The following is an 11,517-nucleotide window of genomic DNA, read 5'->3' as shown; positions in this document are numbered from 1 at the left end:
AGAGACCGAGGCGATGTGTCCACAAGCCAAGGGAACCAGGGGTTGCTGAAGTTGCCAAAAGCTGGGAGAGAGACAGACCAGCCCAGTCCTCGGTCACTTGTTACAGCACTGCAGGAAACTCCTGAGTGAGGCGCCTCAGGCCCTGTCCCTGGGGAGCCCCCGACCCAGAGAGGAGAAGGGCTTCCACAGAGGATGCTGCTCTTCCCGGCCCTGGGGCAGTGACGCCCTGCAGACCCCTGGCCCTGGCCACCTTAGCAGCACCTACACACAGGAACAGCGACTCCCCCGTCACCCTGGCGCCATCCCCATCTAGTCCGAGCCTGGAAGGCAGGGCGCTCTGCTGTCCAGCAGGCTTTGTGCGGTGGAGCCCTTGCATTTCTCAGGGTCAGAGCGGTGTGGGCCCCACCCTGCCTGCCACACTGACCAGAACCAGCACCGACACCCAGTCCCCAGCAACATTCTGTTTAAGACTTTCTGGCCCCCAAGTTAACCTGAAGTCTCCAGCCTCCTCCTGGGTCCCACTCATCCAAAGGAAGCCCACCCCTCGAGACCGGGCCTCCCCACTGGATCCACGGCGGAGAGAACACCTGGGGACCCTGGGCCCCACACGGCGAGGCGCAGGTGGGAAGCAGCGCAAAACCGTCTTCCTGGTGGGGTGCAGGGATGGAGGAAATTAACATCAATGCGACTCAGACATTTATTTGTGGAAGTTGCTTCTGCTTCTGTCATGACTTGCCAAAGAGTAAGGGCCGTGTCTGCAAGACACCACCTGATCGCTCATGATTGCCCCAAGCGCTCCTGACCCTCGCACGCAGCCCTGGGACCTGTCAAGCCCCAGCCCTGGCTCCATGGAGAAGGGAGAGGCTGAAAAACATTCCTCAGCCCAAAGTGCATCCCCCAAAGCACAGCTGTCTCTGGAAGCCAAGGACCCTGCATGCAGGAAGAGCCTCCAGGCTGCGCACTGACCTCCAGCCTGGGGGAGCTGGTGCAGGCACCTAGAGGACCCCAACCTTGGACTACCCTTTGGCACGTGGCCCCCTGACTCCCACATCCATCAGAGAATGAGGGCAAAGGCAGGACCCACTGATTTTGTAAAATGCAAAACCATAACATATGGAAATTAAGATAAGAACCCACACTTCCCAGCTGAGATTTCCAGTGGCAGGAAGATAAATAATGATTTCATCTAGGGCTTGAATACACACCCAGCACAAAGCTGTGCCCTCTGATTGGAAGGCCTCACATGGTTGATGCTACCACCTGCTGACAGAAATGGAAATAGCTTCTTCAAATCCCCAAGAAATAGACAAACTCAGGGGCTCCCCTCCCGGGACCTCACAGCCAGACCCCAATCACAAACCATCTTCCCTGCCCCACCACCAGTGTGTGTGGAGAGAGCGGCCATCTGGCTGGATGTCCTATCATGCACATGTGTGACACATCATTACGTGTGTCCCCCAGAAAGGCACAGTCCCGTCTTAACCCCAGTGCCTGTGAATATGACAGGTATGGTTTGGCTCTGTGCCCCCACCCCAATCTCAAATTGTAATTCCCGACGTGTCGAGGGCCTGGTGAGAAGAGATTGGATCATGGGGGCATATTTCTCCCTTGCTGTTCTTGTGATAGTGAGTTCTCAGGAGATCCGATGGTTTAAATGTGTGGCACTTCCTGTCCCCCACCCCTGCCGCCATGTAAGATGTACCTTGCTTCCCCTTCATTTTCCACCATGACCGTAAGTTTCCTGAGGTCTCCCCAGCCAGGTGTAACTGTGAGTCAATGGAACCTCTTTCCTTTATAAATGACCCAGTCTCAGGTAGTTCTTTAGAGCAGTGTGAAAATGGACTAATACAGAAAATTAGTACCAGGAGGGTGGGGCACCGATATAAAGATACATGAAAATGGGGAAGTGACTTTGGAACTGGGTAATGGGCAGAGGTTGGAACAGTCTGGAGGGCTCAGAAGAAGACAGGAAGATGTGGGAAAGTTTGGAACTTCCTAGAGACTTGTTGAATGGTACCGACCAAAATGCTAATAGTGATATGGACAATGTCCAGGCTGATGTGGTCTCAGATGAAGATGAGGAAATTACCGGGAGCTGGAGCAAAGCTATACTTTAGCAAAGAGACTAGGAGCATTTTGTCCCTGCCCTAGAGATCCGTGGAACTTTGAATTTGAGACAGATGATTCAGGGTACCTGGCAGAAGAAATTTCTAAGTGGCAAAGCATTCGAGATGTGAGCTGGCTTTTTCTGAAAGCGTACAGTCATGTGCATTCACAAGGAGATGATCTGAAATTGGAACTTAGGTTTAAAAGCAAAGCAGTACATAAAAGTTTGGAGAATTTACAGCCTGACCATGTGGTAGAAAACCCATTTTCTGGGGAGAAATTCAAGCTATGAGCTGTAGAAGTGTCTCCAGGGCATTTCAGAGAGCATGATGGCAGACCCTCCCATTACAGGCCCAGAGGCCTTGGAGGCAAAATCAGCTCCAGTCAGGGTCAAAAGGGGTCAAGGTACAGCCCAGCGGAGCCTGTATGTGTGCAGAAGATAAGAGTTGAACTTTGGGAGCCTCTGCTTAGATTTCAGAGGATGTATGGAAACGCCTGGATATCCAGGCTGAAGTCTGCGGCAGAGGCAGAGCCCTCTCTCATGGAGAACCTCTGCTAGGGCAATGCAGAGGGGAAACGTGGGGTGGGAGCCCCCAGAGTCCCCACTGGGGCACTGACTAGTGGAGCTGTGAGAAGGGGGACACTGTCCTCCAGACCCCAGAATGGTAGATCAACAGCTTGCACCCTGCACCTGGAAAAGCCACAGGCACTCAGGGGCAGAGCTTCCCAAGGCCTTGGAAGCCCACCCCTTGCATCAGTGTGGCCCTGGATGTGAGACATGCAGTCAAAGGAAATTATTTTGGAGCTTTAAGATTTAATGACTGCTCCACTGGATTCTGGACTTATATGGGGCCTTTAGCCCCTTTGTTTTGGCCAATTTCTCCCTTTTGGAATTGGACCATTTACCCAGTGCCAGTACCTCCATTGTATCCTGGAAGTAACTAACTTGTTTTTGATTTTACAGGTTCATAGGCAGAAGGGACTTTGTCTCAGATGACACTTTGGACTGTGGACTTTTAATGCTGTAATAAGACTTTGGGGGACTGTTGGGAAGGCATGATTGCTTTTGAAATGTAAAAAGGACATGAGATTTAGGAGGGGCCAAGAGTAGAATGATATGATACGGTTTGGCTGTGTCCCCACCCAAATCTCATCTCGAATTGTAATCCCCACATGTCAATGGAGGGGCCTGCGGGGAGGTGACTGGAGCATGGGAGCGATTTCCCCCTTGCTGTTCTTGTCATAATTCTCACGAGATCTGATGGTTTAAGTGTGGCACATCCCACTACCCCCGCCACCATGTAAGATGTGCCTTGCTTCCCCTTTGCCTTCCGCCATGATTGTAAGTTTCCTGAGGTCTTTCCAGTCATGTGTAACTGTGAGTCAGTGAAATCTCTTTTCTTTATAAATTACCCAGCCTCAGGTAAGTTCTTCACATTAATAGCAGTGTGAAAACAAACACACACAGTGACCTTATTTGGTCAAAGATGCTGATGATCAACTAAAGATGAGGTCACTAGGGTGGTCCCTAATCCAATAGGGATCTTGCAGAAGAGACCCACCAGAAGGTCATATGAAGATGGAGGCAGGGATGGCAGCAGTGCATGAGCAAGCCCAGGATGCCAAGCATGGCTGGCAACACAAGACACTGGCAGAGTAAGGCATGCCTCAACCCTCAGGGCTGCAGAGGGAGCATGGCCCTGCCCACCCCTTGATTTTGGACTTCTGGCCTCCAGAGCTACAAGGAAACACGTTTCTGTTGTTTTTAAAACAAACCAGTTTGTGATGCATTGTGGTGCATTGTGACAGAAGCCCAGGAAACTCATCCACACTGACTGAAATGTGTTTATTGTCTAAAACACAGTCCCTCCATCATCTATCCCTCCTGTCATTTCTGGAAGTTATGTATAGACATCCAAGTCACTCCCCATATCCACAGAAGGCTCAGGCACCTGGTTCATAATCCTCATTGTCCTGCCAGCTCCCGCCAGCAGCCTGCAGCCTCGGCCCCAGCCAGTGTCACCGGCCCTGGCCTCCCGTGCCCAGGGTTCTTCATCCCACTCCCTGGGCATCTGGTTCCAGGACCACAGCTCCATCCTTGGCGTCCATTCAGAACTCTTCCTCATTCTCCCTGTCTCTCACCCCCATTCTCTCTCCCTCTCTTTCTCCCTTCCCCTACCTCTTTCTCACTCCCTCTCTCTGGAACCTCTGGTTCTAGTTGCTCATCATTGACCACAGCTTGCAGTGTCCAGGTATTACTCATCTACATTCACTCAGCTCCCTCCTCACCTCTGTTCTTCCTCCCTCAGGGGTATTCTCCCACTCACCAGCGCCTGTTGGATCTGCGGCCATTTCTAACCAGACTGGACACTTGGACCTCAAGGTCCCCGGTGGTGAGGTAGCTGGGAGACACTCGTCTGTAAGTCCCTCTGGCAGGTCTTGCTGGGCGTGCCAAGAACACATTGCCCTGACCACTCTTTTCTGGGCCATTTCTCAGGCCTGTGCTTGCAGTGGGCACCCTTGCCGGGGAGACAGCCTCCCTCTGGGACAAAGACCACATTGGTCCACAAGCTCCAGGGTCCCGTTTTGTAGCGCACCCACTGTGGTGCAACATGTGTCTGGGCACATCAGCGTCGCCTATTTCCCGTTGTAGTCTTTTGTCTCTGACTCCGGGGTATTGCCTGTTTCTGCCAGCGCCCACGCAACTTTGGCAGGCTGGCCTGTCTGCTGGCAAGTGGAGCAGAATCCCTGCACTCCACCTTTCTTGGGTAAACACTCCCTCAAGGATCTTGGCCTCCCTTTTCTCACCGGTCTTTTTTTTTTTTTTTTTTTTTTTTTTTAAGGCGGAGTCTCGCTCTGTCCCCGGACTGGAGTGCAGTGGCCGGATCTCAGCTCACTGCAAGCTCCGCCTCCCGGGTTTACGCCATTCTCCTGCCTCAGCCTCCTGAGTAGCTGGGACTACAGGCGCCCGCCACCTCGCCCGGCTAGTTTTTGTATTTTTGGTAAAGATGGGGTTTCACCGTGTCAGCCAGGATGGTCTCGATCTCCTGACCTCGTGATCCGCCCGTCTCGGCCTCCCAAAGTGCTGGGATTACAGGCTTGAGCCACCGCGCCCGGCCTCTCCCTGGTCTTTGACCACTGCTAACCAGCAAACTCCTCCGTCTAGACCAGCCCAGCATTGGTTTCTCCCACTCCCCCAGATGCCGCGTGGGAGGCGCCACTGCAAACTTCCCTGGGGTCTCGCAGCTGCTCAGAGATCCCTATGCCCTTCCCTGATCAGCTCTCTCTGCCCGTTTCTCATTCCGGTGATTCTAAACTGTCTATCTTTACCAACACTCCGCTCCATCCCCACTCCTTGACTGAAGGAAACAGATGGACCCTGAACTCTTTCTCCCCCCACCTCACTCTCCTCGCCTGGGTGCACCCAGCCTCGTGTGTCTTCCTCACCTCCGAGCAGAGGGATCTGTTCTCCTGCCCGAAGGTAACCCTGACCCCTGGACTCTGCGCCTCCTTCCCGCAGCCTCCTCCAGACTGCGGGTCCGTTCATCGCCCCCTCCACACGCGCTGGGGGCACCTCCGGGAACTGGGGCTAGCGCAGGGCACACACACGTTCCACCTCGAACTGCGAGCGCTGACCGGGAGCTCTGGGCAGCCTTCTGTGCGCACTGGCTCGCTGAAGGCTCGCGACAGCCTGAGAGCTGCGACAGCCAGGGCCCGGGCGCGCACTCCAGCACTTTCTACCCTCCCGCCTCAGAGTGCATTGCGCTGTTGGTCCGTCACGAATGCGCCGTGTGTGACGAACGCCGGGTCCCGGCAGGAGACGGCTGCCCGGCGTGCGAACTCCCCTTCGGTGCACCGGGGCCACCGCTCCGCATCCTCCAACCTCAACTCCCGGGCACCGCGACCCTCCGTGCAGTGCGAGTTCCCGCCTGCGCTCCAGAAGGCCGAAGGGGGCATCCCACTTGCAGGGCGGGTCACCCGCTTTCCCCGCGGGCCAAGGGGCTCCAGGACTCCCAGCCCCTCCTTCCGGGCCGCTCCGAGACACCCTGGCAACCGGCTTCGGCCCCGCCCCTTCTAGTCCTGCAAACAGGAAGTGAGCCTGCGCGTGACGGTCGCTTCCGGCGCGGGGAGGGGCGGGTGCGATTGTGAACGGCGGCAGGGCGGAGCCAATCGCGGAAAACGGCAGGAGAAGAACCAATCCCGAGGGTCGGCGGGCGCGGGAAGGGGCGGAGCCAGAAGCGGGGCAGGCAAGGCGAAGCCAATCGCAGGGATCCGCGGGGCGGGGCCAGGGCGCGGCCGGGCTGTAGCGGTGGCGGTGGCTGCGGCGACGGCGGCCGCGTCGGCGTCAGGGTTGGGGTCGGTAAGAGGCGCGGCGATGCTGCAGCTGCGGGACTCGGTGGACTCTGCCAGCACTAGCCCTACGGCGGTGCTGGCGGCCGGCGAGGAGGTGGGGGCAGGCGGCGGCCCGGGCGGGGGACGGCCGGGGACGGGGACGCCGCTGCGCCAGACACTCTGGCCTCTCAGCATCCACGACCCCACGCGCCGCGCCCGCGTCAAGGAGTACTTCGTGTTCCGGGTGAGGCGGGGGCCGGGGCCGAGGGCGCGGGGCGGGATGGCGGCGGGTGGTGGCGGAGGCGGGCGCCGGGCGGTCCCGCAGGGAGCGACCTGTGACCTGTGATCTTTGCCCCCGCCCCGCCCGCCCGCCCGCCCAGCCCGGCAGCATCGAGCAGGCCGTGGAGGAGATCCGCGTGGTGGTGCGGCCCGTGGAGGACGGCGAGATCCAGGGAGTGTGGCTGCTGACCGAGTAAGCCGGGGCTGCGCGCTCCTCTCTGGGGGACTCGCCCCGAGCCGCCGCGCAGCACCTTGCGAGGACCTCCCGGGGTGCTCGTGCCACGCTCAGGCGCCCCGCGCCGCCCCTGCTGCCCTTCCAGGCGGGCTGGCTTTGCCTAAGTCGAGACCGCCGCGTCCAGTGTGGACTGAGCCCCTCCTCTGCCCGCAGGGTGGATCACTGGAACAATGAGAAGGAGCGGCTGGTGCTGGTCACGGAGCAGTCACTGCTTATCTGTAAATACGACTTCATCAGTCTCCAGTGCCAGCAGGTGGTCCGGATAGCGCTCAACGCAGTAGATACCATTTCCTACGGAGAATTCCAGTTTCCCCCGAAATCGCTCAACAAGTAAGTCTGTTCAGAGTCCGGTATCCCTGGACCTAAGCGCCAGAATGGACCTGACAATTCAGCACTTTTAAATCAGCCCCCCAAGTGGCGTATCTTCTCTGCCATTATCTATAAGCATAAAGGCCCCAGCTCCAAATATCAATGGAAAGTTCCTTAAAAAGAAGCGACTTCTGGGCAGTTGAGTGCATTAAAAGGAAATCTGGCACAGAAGGCAGCTATTAGGCTTGTAGTAAAAAGACTTACATGAGTTCAAGATGCGCTGAAGTAGAGCCCAACGTGATAAAAAGGAACTTGAATGTTCATGTAAAGGCCAAACTCTGCATTTTTTCTTCAGCCAGGGACAGATGCATGACACATCAAGTCTTGCTCTGGCTAATTTTTTAAAGAGAAAAGGAGGATCCCATTTTAATTTATAGATACCATTAAAAGTTAGACACATTTGGAAATATTTAATGACCAACTTTAAGGAGTTGATCTTTTCGCTGTAGGATAATTTTCTGAAATGTGAGGAACCTAGACATTACTACAGTCAGTTAAGCTGTAGAACTTAGATTTTTGATGGAGAGATTTGAGTGGGGAATTCAGGAAGCTAAAATAAAAATTTTAGTTTTTGGTTAATATTTTTATTTTAAAAATAAATTAAAAATAAATTTATATTTAAAAATAAAATGTTATTTTTATTAAATGTTGGTTAAAATTTTATTTATTTTAAAATTTTATTTTAAGGAACATTTAATATGACATAAGGGAAAAGAAGGTTACACTTCCTTTTCACTCATTTGGATAGCCTATCTATCATTATTCCCTCTTTTTTTTTTTTTTTTTGAGATAGAGTCCCACTCTGTCACCCAGGCACCAGTGGTACAGTCTTGGCTCACTGTATCCTCCACCTCCTAGGCTTAAGTGATCCTCCCACCTCAGCCTCCCAAAGTAGCTAGGACTACAGGTGCCTGCCACCAAGCCCAGCTAATTTTTGTAATTTTTGTAGAGATAGAGTTTTGCTAGGTTGCCCCGGCTGGTCTCAAACTCCTGGGCTCAAGAGATCTGCCCATCTTGGCCTCCCAAAGTGCTGGGATTATAGACATCAGCCAGTGTGCCCAGCCGGTATTCCTGTTATTAATTTTTAATCATGTAAAGATTACTAAAATAATACATTTAATAACCAAAATATATTTAATTTGTCATATTTATAAGTACAGTATTTAAAGCAATTGTTGAGATTGAAGTTACTATTAAAAACCACTAGCCATTTTCCATTGTGATATGTCATAGGTCTTTTCTGTAAACGTGAAAGTGCTTTTTGCTATCATACTCTCCTGACTAATGAGACTGTCAGTTGTCCGTGGGAGCACTGTGGCCTGCCATGCTAAGTCTGGCTATTTCTTCTGACTTTTCAGGCGAGAAGGTTTTGGGCTTCGAATTCAGTGGGACAAGCAAAGTCGTCCTTCCTTCATCAACAGATGGAATCCCTGGTCTACCAACGTGCCCTATGCCACTTTCACAGAACACCCAATGGCTGGCGCAGATGAGAAGACAGCATCTCTGTGCCAGGTAAGAAGACAGGCATGTAATAGCCGCACCCCCCGCAGTGACGGACACCCCCCCCCCCAGCCAAGGAGACACTTGGGTCTGCACTGTCCGGCGGCCACGTGGAGCTGCTGGGCACTTGAGATGAGGCTAGGAACAGTAAGAGAGGAAACTCTCATTTTAGAGATTATTCCCTACATTTTCAGAAATTCTGGTTAATTTATGTTAAAGTAGCCGTGTGCGGCCAGTGGCTGCTGGTCAGCATAGCTCCGTTATGTGACCTCCTGATGGTGATCTGGGTGGAGAAGGGCCCCCACTGGGCTTCAGAGAGCGCCAGCAGACCCAGCCATGCCAGATGACCAGTGTGGATGCACACCAGGAGAGGAGGCCTCGGGGCTGGGGTTAGAGCAGAGCCCAGAGCCTGGCGGGGGTCCTGCACTTCCCCAGCTCTGTGCCTCGGCCTAGTTACTGACCTGGTAGGTTGGGTGAGGGCAAAGCCACTCAGCCCTGTATCCAGGAAGGGTTCTGCAGGTGCTGGCTGCCATTGGCTACAGAAGAGCATGGTGGTAAGATTTCCACACACCTAGAGAGCTCCATGGGGACGAGAGTTGAGGGACTGCCAGGATGTGGCAGAGGCAGCGCTTTCAAGTGAAGGGATGAAGAGATAGGTGGCATTTGGAGGGATTTAAGTGTCTCAGAATGCTAATTTTTTCAAGTAATAGACGCTTTTATCTTGCCTGCCAGTTAAAGCTCCATGTTTTTCTCTCTTTAAAGTTGGAAAGCTTCAAGGCTCTGTTAATTCAAGCTGTCAAAAAAGCCCAAAAAGAAAGCCCTTTGCCAGGACAGGCGAATGGCGTGCTGATCCTGGAGCGTCCTCTGCTCATCGAGACCTACGTGGGACTCATGTCCTTCATTAACAACGAGGCTAAACTAGGCTATTCCATGACCAGGGGCAAAATAGGCTTTTAGCTGGCTGCATTCTGGGAGCTCCTCCCCCTCCCGAGAAGGCCAAGGGATGTGGGGGCTGGGGGACTGGGAGGCTTGGCAGTCTTCATGCTGCCCTGCTGCCGGCTGGAAGGATGGGGGTCTTTTACCTTTAGGGATCTCAGCACAATTAGAATAGTAAAGTGAATTCTATCTATTTAATTGGATATTGGACTCTGCTAATACAGGCTACAGACAAAAGCCAAAAGACTGTCGCTGTCTCTGTGCTGCTGGTATTTCATCCTCTGTAACTTCAGTTCTGGTGTTTTCGAGTATCTACGTGGCTTCTTGCGGTTTTTCCCACCCCCGCTGGCCCAGCACGCGGGACCCACAGCACGCCCCTCAGCGCTTGCATAGGCTGCTGAAAACGGAGGCACCTGGTACCTCGAGTGCCTGCAGTTGCAAGTATGTTTACACTTGGTGTCCAATTTTGTATTTTAAAATGTAATCCATTTGTACTTCAGCTCATCTAAAAGCAGCCAGCAGACCGGTTGACTAAGACCAGTCTGTACCTGTAGGCCCCTTGGTGACCCGCTGCTCTTTTGGAAATGGGTGACCTGAAGTCACACTTTTTCCACAATTAACCCAAGTTGTGTTAATACTTCAGGTCTGTTTCCCAGACCCAGAAAGCTTTACAGAAAATCATTTTAAGACAATTTATTAATTTGAGAAAGTCACCTTGACAGTTCTTTGCACACAGGTTTTACAACTCTGGATTCTGAGTTTGGATTGTATTCATATTTAAAAGGGAATTGGGTAGTTTGCTTTTTGAGTAATGCACTTTAAAACAAGGAACCGTGTCAGGCCAGCACAGTGGCTCATGCCTATAATCTCAGCATTTTGGGAGACTGAGGCAGGCAGATCGCTCTAGCTTAGAAGTTGCAGAGCAGCCTGGGCAACACGGTGACACCCTGTCTCTACCAAATATACAAAACACAGCCAGGTGTGGTGGCGCGTCTGTGGTCCCAGCTACTCAGGAGGCTGAGCCAGGAGGATTGCTTGAGCCCAGGAGGCGGAGGTTGCAGTGAGCTGAGATGGTGCCACTGACTGCATTCCAGCCCGGGCAACAGAGCGAGACTCCATCTATCAGATCCTTATGAAGCAGCTGATGCCTGCCTTGATTCCTCAACAGCTCCGGCATAGACTCAGGGCTTCGTCCAAGTCTCGCACTAAACATGCCTGAGCTTCGATGTGCCTGGAGGATTTCCCCACAGGGACCCACGCACCTCCCTGTATCTACGCAGCTTGCTCATGTGGCTGGAAGTGCTGTTGATAAGTTTCACGCGCTGGCTCGCCAGCTCTTCGTCTCTAGGACTTGTAGCTTTAAGCGAACGGTGTGGTGTGGGTTGAGTGTGGCCACTTGCGGGATGTGCAGGGCTGTCTCGGAAGCTGGCTGGGGACTCCAGCCTCTATGTTCATAAAGACATTTAGAAGTGGATGGATGTTTTTCCTTTTTTGAAGTTGGTATTAAAGTAGGTGCAACCACCAAGAAAGTGTCTCTTCCCTCTTTGAAAGCCTGCCCCATTTCCGCCAGCTCTGTGGGCATGTGGGCCTACTCTGCCTGTACCACGAGGACTGCCTCTCATAGCAGTGCTGAGTATGGTTCTCTGCAGAAAGAGATGACGGTACGCAACTACCTAGGTTTGCAACTCTGAGCCCCCCACCTGTGGGGGGCTGCCTGCCGAGCACCAGCTGGAGAGACTGATGGAATGGTTCTGGGTGGT

The 11,517-nt window shown here is 53.3% G+C and overlaps 1 protein-coding gene across 1 annotated transcript; it reads left to right on the top strand.

Moving 5' to 3' along the window:
• Positions 1 to 6,392: 6,392 nt before the first annotated feature.
• TPRG1L (tumor protein p63 regulated 1 like) lies at positions 6,393 to 11,282 on the top strand. Its single transcript, XM_030941616.1, has 5 exons — positions 6,393 to 6,682; positions 6,819 to 6,910; positions 7,106 to 7,282; positions 8,680 to 8,833; positions 9,584 to 11,282. The coding sequence occupies exons 1-5, from the start codon at positions 6,482 to 6,484 to the stop codon at positions 9,776 to 9,778; spliced, it is 819 nt and encodes a 272-aa protein (XP_030797476.1). The 5' UTR covers positions 6,393 to 6,481; the 3' UTR covers positions 9,779 to 11,282.
• The last annotated feature ends 235 nt before the right edge of the window (positions 11,283 to 11,517 follow it).

The sequence above is a fragment of the Rhinopithecus roxellana genome, chromosome 12 (assembly GCF_007565055.1).
Source record: "Rhinopithecus roxellana isolate Shanxi Qingling chromosome 12, ASM756505v1, whole genome shotgun sequence".
Classification (NCBI taxonomy): domain Eukaryota; kingdom Metazoa; phylum Chordata; class Mammalia; order Primates; family Cercopithecidae; genus Rhinopithecus; species Rhinopithecus roxellana.
The sequence above is the reverse complement of the archived record's forward strand: the minus strand, read 5'-3'. Positions and strand labels throughout refer to the sequence as shown.

What these genes read in the sequence shown, in the direction of transcription:
- TPRG1L (XM_030941616.1), top strand. Translation starts at nt 6,482, where the DNA reads ATGCTGCAGCTGCGGGACTCGGTGGACTCTGCCAGCACTAGCCCTACG. An exon ending in CCCCCGAAATCGCTCAACAA is followed by an intron (nt 7,283 to 8,679) that starts GTAAGTCTGTTC and finishes CTGACTTTTCAG; the next exon opens with GCGAGAAGGTTTTGGGCTTC. An exon ending in AGACAGCATCTCTGTGCCAG is followed by an intron (nt 8,834 to 9,583) that starts GTAAGAAGACAG and finishes CTCTCTTTAAAG; the next exon opens with TTGGAAAGCTTCAAGGCTCT.